Source organism: Sphaerodactylus townsendi, linkage group LG06, assembly GCF_021028975.2.
Source record: "Sphaerodactylus townsendi isolate TG3544 linkage group LG06, MPM_Stown_v2.3, whole genome shotgun sequence".
Classification (NCBI taxonomy): Eukaryota; Metazoa; Chordata; class Lepidosauria; order Squamata; family Sphaerodactylidae; genus Sphaerodactylus; species Sphaerodactylus townsendi.
In genome coordinates this window covers 110,197,841-110,215,988 of record NC_059430.1, presented here as the reverse complement: position 1 = coordinate 110,215,988, position 18,148 = coordinate 110,197,841, and the positions used below count along the sequence as shown (strand labels likewise).

Genomic DNA, 18,148 nt, shown 5'->3' with positions numbered 1-18,148 from the left:
CCTTGAACACATTTCAACCACAGATCAGAGCCAAGCCTTTTTGTTAAAGTAAATGTGGGTATTCCCTGCACACTCATGATCAGCACTAAAATAAAAACAGCTAGCTAATAAATAAATGGATGGTTATTCCCCACCCCCTTTAATGTAAAACACACAGGGCCAGAACAGCAAGATTTTTAAAAAACTTTTGATAACTGTTTTTTCATCTCTCTATTCACAGCTATCTTCAGCATCTAGTTTCATGACAGCAGTTACGTTCAGAAATGACATTATTTGTGACCAGTCTATTTGTACAGTCAGTCTCTTTGATGCCTCCCTCTTCCATTCCTTTTAAACAAGACTAGTGCGCTGTAGAGGCAAGAAAAGGCAACTTGCACCTTAGTTGGTGTTTTTTAAATACTATTCCTATCAAAGAAAAAATAATGAAAAAGCTTAAGTTTGAAGCATTACGTCCTCACATATTATTAAGTGTGCCAGTTAAGATCTGCCTCTGAAGTCCTGCTCTCTGTGCCTCCACTTTCAGAGGTTTTGAGGGTGGCAACTGGAGCCACGGCATTTTCTGCGGTGGTATCTTGCCTCTGGAACACACTTTCCTTTCAGGCTGGTCTGACACTTTAGTTCCTTTTAGATGCAAGTCAAAACACAGTCTTTTTACCCAGATTTTGCATTACAGGTTTTAATCTTCTCAGTTTTTAATAGTCTGCTTTTGTTGTATGGACAGTTTTTCTGCTGTTTATATGTCCTGGCTTGCTTTTAATGGCTTGTTTTTGACTGTAAGCTGCCTTGAGTAGGACTCTCGGGAAGAGGCGAAGAAATACCCTAAATGAGGTGATGCACAATGAGGTCAAGGAACATTTCTACTTTTCTGCATTTCTCCCCAGCCTATGCAACCTCATTTCTCCCTATTTTTCACCAAGCTACCCGAGGTATCATGAGAGATTTGTCGTTCCTGTCCCATTGGGTTGTATTCCTCTGATGCATCCTGTTCCTGCCCGCTTCAGATGTTCTGAATTCTCTCTCTAAGAAAGAATCTGCTAGTGTTGGTGACAGCTTTATTTGGGCAAGGGGGGAGGGGCTCACAAGCTTAATTTCCTAAGACAGAGCAAAGCCATTCTATGCTATGCCACACTATTATAGGATACGTCTAGTTCAGGGGTAGGGAACCTGCGGCTCTCCAGATGTTCAGGAACTACAATTCCCATCAGCCTCTGTCAGCATGGCCAATTGGCCATGCTAGTAGGGGCTGATGGGAATTGTAGTTCCTGAACATCTGGAGAGCCGCAGGTTCCCTACCCCTGGTCTAGTTCTTTTTTAAAATTAGGTTTCTACCCAGGCCGGCTATCAACCACCACAGAACCACGATTTATACATCGCAAATTTGTACATTTGAACAACTCAGCAGAAAGTTTCACAGGCTGAGGGCCAAAAAAGACCTGGCCCTGGTCAAAGATGGATATTTCTCAGGCCAGAGACCACCAGCAGGTTATCAACTGAACATGCCATTTAGGGATGGAGCTGTAGAGGCAGTCCAATAGGATGATGGTCCCAGACTCTTCAGAGCTTTAAAGGGCAGTACCAAAACCCTGAGCCTGATTTTACTCAATCTGCACTAGTAATAAGGGCATTGTATGTACAAAACTTTGAGATTAGCAAGAGATGCTCATGGTCGATATAAAGATTTTCAGTGCTGATACTGCTTTCAGTCAAAGTAGTTTGTCACTGACAAAGGGTTCAAAGGGGCATAATAGTTATGTTAAGTGTTAAAAGCAAAATTAACGAGCATTATTATGAGAAAGTTCCCCCAGTATAGTTACATGACAAACCAGTCTACAACTTCATACTGTTGCAAATTAGAAAAGACATGTACACAATTCCCTGTGCAGTCAGTTCACATGGTGGCATTCTCTTCAAGACAGTGCGTCACACTTTACAAGTTCATCTAAAAATATTCATAAAATGAAACCAGCAGAACTACTTCTGGCAAATTCTCAACATTATTTCTCTTCCAGTAGCTTGCTCAGAACGTCAAACCACCACTACACTCACAATACACCCCTTCTTTCTGGCATTAGTTAGCTAAATATTACATTGTTGCTCTCAAATAACACATGAAATTTTCAACATATGCTACTTACGCAAGTTCCCCCCTCCATCCAGTTCAACACAGTACATCAGTGACCAGGTAAAGCATGGACTTTATAGTTATGTTTTTAAATTATATAAAGAATGTTAATATCAGATAGCTACCTAGAAGGTTACATTTGGGTGATGCAAAAGTCACATGACCAACGCAATAAGTAGTTAGATGCTGTCAGAAGTTCAATCTGAACATACTCTATAGTACAATGTTTGAAGAAACTCAACCGCAACATGGGGGGGGGGGGGGAATGTGGGGAAAAAACCAGGATTCACACATCATAACATATTCATGTCACTTCCATACACATAAAACAGTTACAGTGAAACAGATCAAGCAAGAAAGACACAGAAAAGAGATACAACATAAAAGCACAGAAAGGACTCAACTTGGGGTAAGAGAGCAATTTCAGTTTATAATTATTAAACATTGCTTCCAACCCAGATTACTGAGTTTTCCACCATTCCAATTTCATGGTAACCTCCCCCACCCCTAGAGAGATATTACCACTTTTTTACTCACAGGAGATTAATACAGATAAGAAAAATACATAGATGAATACTGGTGTAGTATTTTATACAGAAGGCAAACAGGCACAGATTAAACCCAACCAGTACTGGGTTGGGAATGCAAATCCCACTTTACTTCCTTTCTAGGCTGTTCCCATTATCCTTCTCCATCTCCATGAAGTCATATTGATAAGCAGGTCATAATTTCAAACACTGCCTTCGGGATGAACACAGGAAATATCTTTAGAATTGATCTTCAATTTATTCTAAGGGAATTAATCTTAATTATCCAGGCTGTACCACATGTACAAAAACATACTTGGCTGAATTATTCCTGACAGCCACTGCTGTAAAACTGTTTAATTATAGCTGGCAATTATGTACTTATTCGGCTTTCTCAGAACAGGCAGTGTTATATATCAACTTTGCAATGAACAATTAGACATGTTTTGCAATCGATTTTTACTTTTTCAGTTCCCAAAAAGAATGTATTATGTTAAGGAGATCAGGCATGGGGAATCTCTCACCAAGCTGCTGTGTTACCTTTCGAAAGACTACTTATAAAAACCAAAATAATTACTGACTACGTGCAGAGATTTTAGAAAGCGCCTAAGCACCACATGCCCAACACAGTGTTATTTTGCTTAGGGGCTGTAGAACTCCAGACTTGGTTACAGTGAAGCTTTCCTTGTAATCAGCTGTGCCTCTTTCAAGTATCCCAAACTAGTTGTCGCGAAGCAAGAGTGCATACTTTTTTTTAAAAAAAGAAGTGTTTCAAGAGATTCACTAGATGGCTGAACTAGAGAGAATGAAAATTAATATACAAGGAGGTACAGCAGTTTCAGCCAGGAGTTAAACAGCTTCAGTTTTTAATTCTGAAGTTTCACATTAACAAGGCCCCCCTCTCAGGTTCCAAAATCACAGAAAAACTAGCCACCACACAGTCAGTGCAAGGACCACTACGAAAGACATCATAAAACGAATGTGTGGAGAATGTAAAGCACCAGAGTACAAGCGGCATGTTTTGAGTGATTTCTGCTCCTCGGGAATTGGAATAAAAACATTTGCTTGGATTTCTTCGTTTGCTTGCTGGAGCAAAGTTCCCACTTGAGCTGTTTCTTGCTTTTTAATACTGTCTTCATCCTGCACTAACAGAGGACGCTCCTGTGTCTGCTTTCATGGCAGAAGATCAAGAAAGACAGAGAGATGAACAAAATGACAGATGGAAAATGCTCAAATGGCACTTGGTGATGTGCAAGGACAAAATCACGGAAAAAAATGCCACAAAGTGGTCATAGCATAACACTTTGCTTCTTTTAGTCTTGCATTGGGGTGGGGGGGGGGGGGGGGAGAGATCAGGTTCCGTGGAGAAACAAGCTGCTTTCTGACTGTGTGAACTGGTCCAAAGCAACTAAGTAATCTCTTCGCAGAACTCATTTCATACATTCTGCTTGTGTGCTAAAATATACCTTGAAGAGTTAAACTGCAAGTATGAGAAGGATTCATTTTACATTACAAAAAAGAGAAACAATCCCATAAAAGTTGTTTGCCATAACTTCCTATGATACACTGATCTTAGCTCTCCATTAGAATTTATACATGAACAGTAGTACAAAATATAGTTGTTTGAGTTTTGCTAGATATTGCCATGGAAGTTTGTATCAAAATTTCTCCTTCCAAGAAATCCCTCAAAAACAAAAAAATATGCAATATCTCTGCTTTTAATACTGAAATAAAAAAGAATGGGATTTTCTTTCACACTTCCTTCATCTGTGTCAGTGTTTAAGGAATGTATAATTATATACTTGCAGTACTGTAGGGGGGGGGAAACAGAGGCTAGACTGGGAAGGAAGAGACCCTTGTGGGAAAATTTGCCTGAATCCAGTCACCAGCTGTTCTCTTTCTCTTTTTGAATAAGAGAGAAACTAAAGAGATATCTATGAAAGGAAAAATTTAGCTCTAAGCTCCCTCAGCTGAGTCAGTTGTCTTTGATCAACGTGATATTTGGGGACAGAGTCTTTGCACACCCCCAAGTGATGGGTATCAGGGAGAAAGTAGCTAGGGGACTGGGCAGCAAAAAGAAATGATATAGAATGCAAGAGTAATATGAGAGTTAAAACAAAAAACAGAAAAAAGGAAGGAAGACAACATAAAAAACAGGGTATAGTTAAACTTTCGTAATTGCTCTCTTTCTCTCCAAATACACGGCAACATCTTCATGCAGATTGGTTGACCCAGCCATGCGCTGTAAAAAAAAGCAACTGAAAGCTGCAAATGCTTGCATCAATGCAAATCCTTTCACAGTGTTAGATCAGGAGGCTGTGAGAGATGACACTACTTTAAAATGCAGCCAAAAAAGAAAATGCCAGTCAGCAGATGTCATATAGGGTTTTGAGGGGAGGTTTTGCTCAGTGCCATTACAATAGCAAAAAAAAGTTTGCTTCCAAAGCACATATCAAAACAGCAGCTTTACCTCTAGCCCACCAACCTGCCGCTCAAAGGACTGAAATGTGGGTTTCTTGACCTGGACCTACACAAAGCATGTGAAATTTAGTGGTCTTGTGTTGCAGAATACAAAACTAGAAAGCATCCATTCTCCCCCCCTCCCAACCCGATCTTACAAATGATCATTGATAAAAAGTGAAATACAAGATTCAAATCTAACATCAGCAAATTACAGTACATTCTGTCTTCTATATAAGATGACATGTTAGTAGGTAAGATACAAATGTTGTAGAAGACTCTTATTATGACTGTCAAATTTCTTTTGCTGAAAAATCACCTGAATACATTAGGGAACCTGACATGCATCACTGGAAATGGCGAGATCGCTGGGAATGGTGTTTGAGAAGCGGAGATCACTGATAAGAAGGTAGAAGATAAGTATAATGATAGCCATGGGAGAGAACATGTAAACCAGGAGTGTCAAACATGCAATCTCTCCCTTGGCTCACAGGCCAGATCGGTAATGAGGGGGGGGGGGTTGCTTCAGCTGGCTCACAGCCCTGATAAGCCTTGTCAAGGCAGTCACCCCACCCCACAGTGGGCTTGCCAATTCAGGCATTACCCTAGTACCATTCTGGTGGCAAGTCAAGCAATCTCTCTTGCGCTCTCTCTCTTGCGCTCTCTCTCTTGCGCTCTCTCTCTCTCACACACACACACACGCAAGCCCCACCTCCCCGGGCTTTGCCAAGTCACATTTATGTCATATCCTGCACTGGTAATAAATAAATTTGATGCCCCTGATCCAAACTATTCTTCTTGCTCAAGAAATAAAACACTTGCTGTGATGGAATACTTGCAATAACTAAACAGAATTAAGCAGGAAGGTTGCTTTGATCAAAGGCAATTATGAAGAGTCTTCTATGCAGCTTCACATCACCAAAAACATACTAGTTCACATTCTATCATTAAGTCAGAACTGCAGATTAACCAGTTGAAATAAAACTTCTCTCATCTCCCTATTATCCAGTAGGGTCATGGTAATTCCAGAATATTCTGTGATGATTCAAAAGAACAAACTTCATTGCCTTGAAGGCTAAATCATAATCAACTACCACTAAGCATTTAATTTAAGAATGAGTTGTTTGATATAGCATCCAATTACTGCAATTACAAGTTCAGTGTGAGGTCTGATAATGATGGCAAATTATATATACTGACTTTTTTAGGAATACAAGCAAAATACCACTGGAGGAACCTAGGATAATAAAGAGCAACCCAAGGGACATACATGTATACGTATAAAGGCTGTGAGGGAGTCTAACTCACTAGAATTATTTGCCACAATGTTCAGCTTCCTACAGCAGATATTTGTTTTAGAGTCAATGGCTTTGAAAACAGTGGCAAAAATTGTCATAAAAGAACTGGAAACATATACCCATTCACAAGGCAGATAATGAATCAGCAATGAAGCAGTCAATACTTTCGTCTAAATTGAGCTGTCTCGTTTCCTGCAACAAAGTCAGAGAAATTATGAGTCCCCATTACATAAGGTACTCACTCCTTCAATTCCTGTCGGGATTTGCCCGTTGATGTTCAGGGTTCGGAAGGGAGAATGAGTAGACAAGCGTTTGTCCCATTCACTTGGGCGAGGATCAGGAACTGATTCCATAAAGTTTTTCTTCAGCTCACTGATGTTGGCATGGTGTTTCTTTATTTCCTCTTGAGTTTTATCTAGATCCTATCATTTTTTTTTAAAAAAAAAATCCAAAACAGAAAACAAAGACTTTGTTAAAAGTTCCTTGTGCCATCAAATTTGCTGTACTTGCTATCTGAACAAGCATATGCATTGGGAACATACTTTCTTCTCCGCTCACACTAAGAGAGACACAAATTACTAATGAGCAACAAATGAGTTAAATGGCTTTCATTTCAAAAGTTGCCACTTATATTATTAATTAACAAAACCTCAGTTATTAATTCAACACGCATTTTGTTGTTATTGTTGTGCAGTCAATTTTTGATTGATTAAAAAAATAAAAATAAATCCCCAATGCACCACAAATACTGCTGGCATTTTTTAAGAGAATGGCCACAGTATCTGATTCTAAACTGTATGATACTAGGGCACACTAAAAAGCAGCTTATCCACAAACACCTTCTTTTTTTTTGGTAAAGTATTAGTATAAATTAGGTGTCAGATACACTGACAATATTTTCTAGATTGCTAAAAGAGAAAATTTTAGTGTTACAAGGGTGGGGATCAGCAAAGGGGTTGCTGTCAAATTTAACTTGTGAAAATTGTTTAACGCCTTGCATGCCACATGGAATGCAATTAGATTTGTTGGTGAGATACATATTTTGAAAAATACAGTTATAGAATAATCCTTTGGGAGTTATTCAGAACGCAGGCAGGAGGCTACATGTCTGAAGGCTCTCCTAAGACGAAAAACGCACAGAATGGAAAACTAAAAGTGTGAGGAAGAAATCCCTTGCATGCTAGTAAGTATTCCACGTGCTGGAAAGTTTTTATGTATGGAAAGATTTCCCCATGTTATCTCCAACCTGCAGTCTGTTACTGGAGGCAACAGAAGCAGGCCAGTAGCAAACAAAAGGCCCAATCTGCAGGGCCAACTCTGAAGTAGTAGAGATATTGTTCTGAAAAAACACAGAACTGAACTTAGCCCTAGACTGGTGCAGGCCAGATGTCTGCTTTGGCTCTGCCCATCAGCTGAGGAGAGTAACATAAAGGGATAGTGATCTGGCTTAGAGCCTTACATTAGAATGCTACTACAGAGGTTTTGCCCTCTGTCATTTCAAATGAAGGCATTTTGTAAGAACATGACCTTGGATTGCTGAAGGGAGCATACGCTGTACAACAGAAAATTCCACATCATCTATCACTGGAACAAAGCCCAGCAAAACACTGTTGTCTTTTGGGAAATCCATGAATCCTTGGACTATATCTGAACTTCTTGGGAAACTGCAGGAGCTCTGCCAGCATTCAAAGTCTGGGTTACATCAACAGTGAGGTGAGACTGTTCAAGGTATATTTTCTGGCACATAGATGTTATGTAAGAGGTGTGAGTGTGCCAAGTGCTGTCATGACACAGACAACTTTTAGCAACACTAGCAAGGGCCTTTCAAGGCATATGAGAAGCAGAGATGCAGAGTCTTCCTTGCTTGTCTCCTTTCCAAATACCAACCCGGTGCTGCTTTCCCTCTCTTAGGTAGTACAGTAGATGACATGTTTCTGCTTAATGGCAAAACTTATATTTGTGCCTGAAATCTAGGATATAAGACCTAAGTCACCACCTTTGCAGAAGCCAGAGCTTATAACACAATCAGCAAGTGGCAAGGAAAATATCATATGTATCACCTTGAGAGGACCCCTGAGCATATGGGGCCATATTGATTGATATACTAAAAGAAACATCACATTTGGATGCTGACAATGCTAATAAGTTGCTGGTCCAGGGAATGTGAGGTGATGGTTACCAACACATTTAAAGCAGAGTTACTAACTGCAGATTGAAGAAAGGTGGTTGTAGTTCTAATCTCAATTCCAGATTATTATTCCAAAATACTGTCTGTACAGAAGAAAAAAAACATACTACTCAAAAACAGCTGTCTTCAGTCTTAGCTGAACCAGTTTGGTACCCCCTTAAAAATTCTGGACACTCGTTTCAAATGGCCACAAAAATAAATGTGCTCTGGTCTTCCAAGCAAGATAATGCACAAAATAAGTCTTAAAAGGGGGCAGGAGGAGAATCAGCATAGAATATACGGGGGGGGGGGGGGGAACCTTCAGCAATTGTGTAATTTCTCTGAAGACTAGTTTAAATTTTGGGCCACTCACACATTCTCAGCCTAACATACCTCACAGTGTTGTTGTGAGGATAAATGGAAAAGAGGAGAATGGTGTAAGGAGCTTTGGGTTTCCACTGAGGAGAAAGCTGTGTTATAAATCAAGGAAAAATAGCTGTCCTTCTCCTTTCCTGTTGGTTGTGCATTCCTGATTCTAAAGAGCTTTCTTTAAGAGACTGTAAGGATGCAGAAAGGGTTTAAAAACAAACTATTGTATAGCGTCTTGTTTTCAGCGTTCTTTTGTGTTGTCATCAGTTGCCATTTAAGAACAGTAGTAATATACAACACAAGGTGGATTTTAGATTGTTGTGCTTATCATACTGAATCTGAGCAGCTTCACATTTTCCCCTCCTAAACATAATCAGATAGAATAGAACCCATCTTATTTACCCAACAAACAGCAAAAAAAGAAAGTCAAACAATCATTCCAAAATCTGATTAGCCAAGCTTTTGTTGATGACCTCTGAACACCTGTAACAAAATATTTAAAGAGCATATTTTTAAAAAAGGGGTTAGTTACAGGCACTGGACCACAAGAGATATGTGATACAAGAAAACAGGAAGTTAACAATACTGAAAATAGACAGGTGTGTCAAGTTAAAAACACTATTGGGAGGAGTAAGTGGATTAAACCATCTGTTTTAGGGACAGATTTTTTAAAAATTGGGTAGACTCTTCATTGCTTCTTGCCCAATAGTCTCCTGCTGACTGGATTACAGACAATTTTACTGATGTCCGAAAGCTCTGCATTGTAGCAACCAAACCAAAAGCTGAAAAGCACTACATTAAAAATTTCAAAAATGTAGTTAGTTCATAGAAAGAGAAACACTGCAAGAAACTCCTACTAGCTGCTGATTCTGTAATTGTGGGTAAAAACAACATAACACACAGGAACAGTGTCAGTAGAAGAAGCCACACATTTTCCCAAAATAAATATATGATTGGCATGTTCGGCACTTCAAGTAGGTGTGAGAGCCAATTAAAATCAAGAACTGCAGTGTAGAAAAGATATGTTCAGGTAGCCATAATGACAGAAACAAATTAATGTCCTTATAATTCCAAGAAGTGAGGTGAATGGCTCTCCGCCAAGGCAGGAGAGTGGGTGGGGAGAAGAGATACAGCTTAACATATCTGGCCTGTTCAATGAAGCAGCTGTGCGCATTTCTTTAAAAAGAGTTATTCAGAGAAAATTTTGTTGTGATCACATTCTGTTTCTTGAATTCCATTCTCAAGGAAGAAACTGTACTAATATCAATGTTTTAAAAGCAGCTGAACAACCTGAGATAACACCTCTAAATATGGGAATCAGCTACATTAAGTTTAGCCAAGGAGAAGCTCAACAAATTATTATTTTGATCTCTCCTCATCCCACTGAAAGATTTACATCTACTCTGGGCTTTTCCAATTTCATGGGCTTAGCTGAGGAGACAGCCCAACATACTACATATACATGGGACTCAGTCGGGGTGACATTCCAAAAGTTAGGGCCTTGAAGTATGCTTTCAAGGGTTGAGGTGACCCTGTTCTCCTATATCACCAAGCCATTTAAGCAAAACCCTGCTCCTTTTTAGAAAGGAGTGGCTACAAACCCTGTACAAACATAGAGGACACAACTCCAGTGCCAGATGGATTGTGATAATTACCACCCCAGTATGTTATAGCCAAGATAGAGCTATTAACAGTACCGTCCTAAATGGAATTGCATTCTCTTATTCACTAGAGACATTATGCCCCCCTAAGCTGATTGAGTTTAATACGCTGTGGAAGTAAAGCTTTTCTAGCAACAGTTCACCCACCTTAAGTGAAAATACACCGGGGGGGGGGGGGGGGACACAGAGCAGGTTTGTTGCACTGAATGATGCCCAAGCTTAAACATTCATTCTCAGAATGGCACAGGGCCACAGGAATTGAATAACATCTTCACTATTACTATTGGTGAAAGTCAATCTCATGGGTCCTGACTTGGGGTCTGCTGATCCTAATCAAGTCCTTGGGTGTTTGCTGGAAGTGCAGAACTATCCCAATCACATATTTTTCAAGTAAATACAGCAGAGAAAAAAGTCTAAAACAGATAGGAAAAATGGCTGCATAGTGTCATGTTTATTGTTGGCGTGCAAAAGCATATTTAACACTTTCATGCAACAGCATGCAAAACAGCAAACAAACAAAAAACCCAACAAATGCAGCAGTAGAGGAGGAAAAAGAGTTTAGCAAAGAATGCAGAAGGTCCACGCAAATGCTACTGAAAGAAGCTTCAAATTCATACAAACCTCCAACATTAAATTGCTATGCCTTATATAAATGTTTTCACCATCTAGTCTCTTTGATCTTTTCTGTGAAAGTGAAAGAAGGGGTAGGGGAAGAACAAAAAAAGCACAAAAAAAATTAAAAGGTTTTTCTTGCAGGAATTGCAAATAGGAAAGCGAAAAAAGGTTAACTAAACAAATCGGAGAGCAGTGGAATGCCAATGGGGCATGGAAGATGGAGCACAAGAACACGTGAAGGATCTGAGGAAACGGAAGGTCTTGCTCATGAATAATGGGATCATGAAATGGTTCCTTTTAAAAAGACAGCCCCAGGGCTTCACGGGCTTATTTCATTACCAGCTGACGCTCAACAAAAAATTAAGAACATTTTCGGCACAGCTGTGCGGTTTCTCAATGTTACAGCAACATATTTCTTGCCAAATAACTTTCACAGTCAAGCACTGTGCATTTCCTGAAGTGCTATCTGGAATCATTGGTTTATATATTTAAAATAATTAGGAAATGCGAGATAGAAACAATATTTCTGATGGGAAGTGTTTTTAATTCGCCGGTTTAATTTGGAAAATGAGTAGTGCCTACTCATTAAAGTAAAAGTTCGTGTACAAACTGGAACTCTGTCTTTTTAAATACATCACACATGCATGAGTGATATGGGAATTTTATTTCATGGCACTAAAAAAACCTGCTAACCTTCCTCATTCTTATCGGGTCTTCCTCTTTTTCGGCACGCTGCTGTTTTGTGACAATTTTTAAAAAAGACAAAAAAGCAGGTTCATTTAATTATTTTATACCAAATTGTATTTCAAGTCTTTTAAAAAACAAAAGGAAAAAATACATAAAAGTAACCTAACCAGACAAACCTGAATTTGGTCACCATTTCTGGTGGGTAGTGACACTTTGACACGCACTTTCCCTACCCACAATAAGAAATAAAGTGGTAAAAACATTTTTTGTGTGCGTTAGTAGGGTTTTGGAAACAACGCAGTTTCAAAAACATAGCTATCTGTTTTTGAAACACTGGGTAAACATGCACCGATTAACATGCAGTCTCTGAAGAGGTACATAAATAAGTGACACAACATCTTACAGTGACAATTTATTAGTTCAACGTAAGAAAAGTCATTTTGAACTCAACATTCTAAAAGGTTCCAAATGTTTCCTATACAAAGTTTTTATTGTAACAATTCCTCTTAGCAAGTAAGTATTAATGCATTTTAAAAACCTATACACTTGAAAATGTCTTTACAAACTTTTTGGCAATGGTTGCATCAAATACACAAAACTCAAGAGTGTTATGAGAAAGCAAAATGGCTGTCAAAATATTCAGCAGCTTCTGATACCCTCTTAGCAAGTAAGCATCAATGCATTTTAAAAACCTATACACTTGAAAATGTCTTTATAAAGTTTTTGGCAATGGTTGCATCAAATACACAAAACTCAAGAGTGTTATGAGAAAGCAAAATGGTTGTCAAAATATTCAGCCGCTTCTGATACCTATGAATTAAGATTGTTTCTGAGAGGCTTTTGTAAATGCTACCGGTATACAGTTGAGGTGACTAAATTCTTCTTTGATGTTGTCTTTAATTTTAAAATGTTTTTCTTGGTGTTTAGCTTTATAGGCTGTTAGACCTGATTACAGTGAAAGGGAAAGTTATATTGTCCTGTTCTTGGGGCAGTGAAAGCTCTAGTACTAGACAGGTGAAGTTGAATGGGATGATTTGGAATGTTCAACTGCTCAAGAAACAAAGCAGTTTGCAGTCCAGCTTCCGTGAGGGAAGGGAAAATTGTCAGGTCAGCTGCCATTTAAACGCTGATCAAGGGAACGCTGGGAAGAGCTACTAGTGTATTTGAACAAGGAACTCAGAAGCAAAGAGGCTAGAGGAAAGCTGCAAAGGAGAGAACATATTACAAAAAGAGGAGAATCTGAAAGAAGTGTTAAGAAGCCTTAAGGAAAGAAAGATAAGGAACTGAGGCAAAAGGGAGATAACAAGAAAAAGTTTATATGTGCTTCAGAAACACTAATATGTGTAGCAGAGAAAGTGCACAGGAAACAATGGCTAAAAGAAATGGTTCAAAGCAGGCAGTGGCCTGAAAAACAGATATGTGAGGAAGACGTGACGAGTGAAAACATACTTTTGGATCCAAAGAGCTTGAAGCAGAAAGGAAATATTATCTGTTCTATTCTGTAAAACCTTCATATAAGCACTAGTGAACAATGCTGCCTAGTTTTATACAGAGCAGCAGCGAGGGGGAACTGTGCCTGGGGCACATGTGTGCCCTGTGCCCCGCCCCAGAACGCCCCCCCCCCCCGCCCCAGGCACTACACCACTGGTTTTATAGTAGTTTTAGAATAGTGCCCATGATTGTGCAAGAACTTGTTCAACATCATTTGATTTATTCCAATTAATCTTATACAGCACTCTGCCACATGGTGTAAGACAACCCTTCCATGTGTGAAGCACTTCTCCACGGGGAAAGAAACATCTCTGGATCCAGCTTGTAGGAAAGAAGAGCAAAGGAAAACCCAGCTCGGTGGCAAAACTACACCCAGGGCCTACAGACAGAACAATATTTGGAGGAAGGCAGGGAGGAGAGGGTTGGAGACTACCAGGGAGCCAAGACTGCCAGGTATAGACACTGACTTCTGCCAGCTACAAAGCACTATGGCACAGCAATCCTTAAGGGGCAAGGGGGGTGAAACGCACAACCCTGCTCACCCAAAAAGTGGAAGAGATTGATTTTACACGTTGGTTTGAACCAGTCAGACAATTTGAGGGCTGCAGGCTCCTTGTATTTAAGAAAGCCATTTCTAAAAAGTAGAGGACTTTAGAAAAGCAGTTTTTAACACAGATCACAAGAGTATGCTGTAAGTACCACTTTATAGTAAGCAAATATTAAAGAATAAGTTTCTACAAGTTCTAAAGTCAGCTCTTCTATCTAGTTTCTGAACATTTTTTTAAAAAAATCTTGTATTAAAGACTTTCTTAAAAAGATCAGAATCCAAGCATGTATGTCCAAGCACACATCCAATAGAATTTTCCCTTCATAGAGCAGATTCCCATGTAGTATCACAAAATACTAATCAAATTCCTCAATTAAATTTCCAATTAAATTTCAGAAGCATTCAAAACTGGTAAGAACAGATTGACTCACAAAACCAAGGGGGAAAACACATCAACAGGATAATTTTCTAAACATACAACAATAGCATCAAACTATTTGTAGACTTTTGTAGATCAAATCTTACATTAAGTCGATATTTCTCTAACCACTGATACCATGTACCTTTTTATCATTTATAGTTATCATAAATAACTAAAGGGGTGGTTTACCCTTTCATTTTTGTTGAAAATGCCTATACAAATAAGAGAATTTTAAGCTGGGAATTGTGTATTCATGGAGACCCTAGTTCATATCATACCCTCCACATAAAGACATTTGGGGAACATTGTATGGAGACAAAATGGACCATGAGAACAGATCTACTGCTGGGTCATCTATCTATATACATAAAAATGGAATCATGCGTTTGTTGCTTTGAGAATAACCATGCACCTGTTGGCCCAAACGCTCTGAAAATTTCACAGACCCTTACACATTCCCCTGACTGTGTTCTTACGTACCTCCCGCTGTCAGACAACACACCTGAGCCAGGTAAAACATCTTTTTCCTGGCGCACCAGGCCATGAAGCTGCCTGTGTGTAACTGTCACCCTTAGAATGTTCATGCCCTTAGAATGTTCGCTCAGATGGCCAGATATGAGCAGTGAAAACAGTACATAGGCAATAACTCAAGTGGAAGTGACACACATACCCACGTTACCGTGTGAGACGTCAGGTGGGGTTCCCCCCTCACACGCATGTACCTTTCATTCTCTGTGCCTCACCCATTGCTACTACACAACACACCTACTCTCATACACATTCAGCGGAGGGAGAGGGAAGGGACGGAGGGGGAGGCATGCAAGGGAAGAGAAGTGAGGGAGGGGACAGAGAGTGAGGGGTGGCATGCAACGGAGGGGAGGGAGGGGGCCCAGCATCTGGATATGACCCACCCACTCTAGCAAAGGGAAAGGGGAGGGAAGTTGGGGGAGGGGTGCCATGCAAGGGAACAGAAGTGAGGGAGGGGAGAGAGTGAGGGGTGGCCTGCAAGGGAGGGAAGGGAGGGCCCAGCCAGCCTACATTCCCTGAATACTGAGGTTACAGTTCAGAAAACCAGGTTGCCTCCGAGGCACGCATTACTCAGGAGTAAGCTTGGTAAAGCAACCATGACATACTTTGAATGGCTGAGTCACGCCCCTCAGAGGGTTTACTCAGAAGCGACACCCATTGCCACCACCCCAACTTACTCCCAGGTAAAGGATTGTGACCAGCCAGCCTTGGTGTGTGGGAGGGGTGCCTTTCCATCCCCCCCCCCCCAGGAATGCGGTCACACACATCAATGACATCGCACAGTATCAGCCTGCGCGTTTCCATGAGCACGTACCGCTGGCCTCTGCAATTGATTTGCCGCTACTGTTCCTTTCCCATTTCACCATAATAAGCCACAGCAACGTGTGGCCGGGCCCCGCTAGTATCATCATAAAAACTGTATTAAGCGAAGATCCACTTAGCCAAGCAAACAACATGATCTAGAAAACTTGTCAGACATGAAATACAGTAATGTCATCTCCTGTTGCGAGGGTCCCCAGCTAACATCACAATGGGTGGCAACAAATGCTAACAATGCATAGAACAGTATTTCATGCATATGTGTGTGTGTGGGTATCCCCATGACCTGAACCTAATGGCGATTATTTGGGGCCACGAAAAGTGATCATTAAGGATAGACTTTCGTGGCTAGGATTCAATGATATATAGACATCATTAAATAAATAAAGAGCTCAGTATTGAATACAGATAGAACAAGTACCTTATTGAGGACATGGTGTGTACTGGAGTATTGGAGTTCCCTTTTCTTGCGCTATTCCAAGCTACTTAAAAGACCTAACAATCCCTCGTGATAGAAGAGAATTTATGCTTGCTCAGTAAAATTCTTTTTCCTTGGCCATACTGGAAGGCTGATTCACATGCATAGCATATTTGAACAGAGTTTTAAATGTGGATCCAATCAGCTTAAGTCTTCAGAATGTATTTCATTGGGAGTGTGAAATCTGGTCTGATTTGAGAGAAAGGTATTTGTCTCCCCTCTTAATAGGTTATATGAATTTATCATCTCAAAAAATTATCCAGTTTTTCTTTATAGATGAGGATCAGAAAAACTACCTTGGAAATCAAGGTAGGGTGAATATGAGGACTGAATCTGTTCCAGACCTTCTAATCTGAAGAACAGTAAGGTAAGAAGGACTAACCTTTTACTTGAAAGCTCTACACAACTGGGATCTTGGATTTCTTGCCTCCTATGAAGAACAGCAACCTGAACACTGAAGCCAATGTTTTAATGCTTCTTGCCAATTAAAGAAAGTCATTAACTGGACTCAGGGCAAGCCAATATATTGACAGTTTGTAAATGCCCCATAAGTTGACTCAAGGATAGCCCTGAACTGACACTGACAAGAATTAGCTGGACTGCACAGGTGACTGAATCATGCCCTATAGAACAGAGTGACTGGTTTTACTTTAAAAAAAAGAGAAAAGAAAAGGATTGTAAACAGCCATACTGGCCAAATTCAGAACAAGAAATAAAATGCACCTAAGTTCTTTTTATTAGGTCAAACCAAAACAGGACAAAACATTTTGCAAGCTTTTGTGCCATTTAACACTCACATATCCTTCTTCAGGTATCCAGCACAAGACAGAGAACTTGAGGGTGGGTAAAAATCTCTCTCATACTGAATTGGACTTATTTATTTACTTCAGTTATAGCCTCCCTTTCACAACCAAAGTCAAGACTTTGAAATAGGCAGAAACAATCTCCTGTGCTACTTCTGCCGGCTCCAACGTATAGCAACATGGGATGGGAAGCCTCTCCTTCTCTTCCCCACCTGCTGGGGGGTGGGGGTAGTGTCCTGGTAACATACTGGCCACCATAGCTTTTTGCCCACCTAGAGTTCAGCAGCAGAAGCAGCATGGGGGAGAAGGGAAGCAGAATTTTTCATAATGGGCTGGGCTGTAGAGTCTCCTGTCTCCTTTAAAACTCAGCAGCAGACAAGAGAAGGAAGTCTTCAGAGGTTTAGGGAAGTTGGTTAATGGAGGCCTGGCCCAGATATGATTTAAATAAAGAAATGTCACAGGAAAATAGTAAGAAGGGTGGCAAGTATATAGGATTTTAAATATTTCAAAGTTTAAAAAGAAAATCAGAATTTGAATGGGGAAAAAATCTCTTCTCAACTCAATTCAGGTTAGTTTCTTCATGAATGCAGCGAGAGCATAAAAGCATACTTAAGTTTAGCCAAACATCAGTGGGAGCTACACATTTCATTCTCTTATTTTATGTAAAACGTTTGGGTGTTACTTTTCTACCTGAAACGAGTCTCCAAGGCAGTGAACATCAAAACATCAAACCACTGAAGGCATTAAACCATTTAAAATATATAAAATACTTTGACAAAAATATATAAACACATATCACATAACCAAGGAGGAGAACCACAACTGTTATTTGGGACACATCAAAGACGACAAAAAAGTCTTCACCCATTGGTGGAAGACAACAACAGTGTGAGACAAATCTCCCTGAAGACTAAGATCCAAAGCTTTGGTGCCATAACCAAGAATGTCCCTTCTTGGGCTGCCAGCTGACTAAACTCAGCCAGAAGGGGCATCCAAAGAGTGTTTGGATAAGTTCAGAACCAACACACTGAATTGGGCCCAGAAACAAATTGGAAACCAGTGAAAATGGGCTAAGAGCGGAGCTATATGGTCCCTGTGATCCTTTTCAGTCAACGTTCTACCCACAGCAGAATGCATAGAATTCTATGCTGTATC

The 18,148-nt window shown here is 40.0% G+C and overlaps 1 protein-coding gene across 15 annotated transcripts in view; it reads right to left on the bottom strand.

The window, feature by feature from the left end:
* Positions 1–18,148, bottom strand: part of LOC125435957 (protein 4.1-like) — a 53,962-nt gene that overhangs the window by 25,578 nt on the left and 10,236 nt on the right. For 11 of the 15 annotated variants that reach the window (XM_048502500.1, XM_048502499.1, XM_048502496.1 and 8 more), the window contains 4 exons: positions 11,913–11,954; positions 11,226–11,288; positions 6,650–6,829; positions 5,120–5,176 (listed from right to left, as the gene is read on the bottom strand). In XM_048502500.1, coding sequence (XP_048358457.1) covers positions 5,120–5,176; positions 6,650–6,829; positions 11,226–11,288; positions 11,913–11,954 — 342 coding nt within the window. The remainder of the gene's footprint in view (positions 1–5,119; positions 5,177–6,649; positions 6,830–11,225; positions 11,289–11,912; positions 11,955–18,148) is intronic. The other 4 variants (XM_048502504.1, XM_048502505.1, XM_048502503.1 and 1 more) reach the window with 4 other exon arrangements.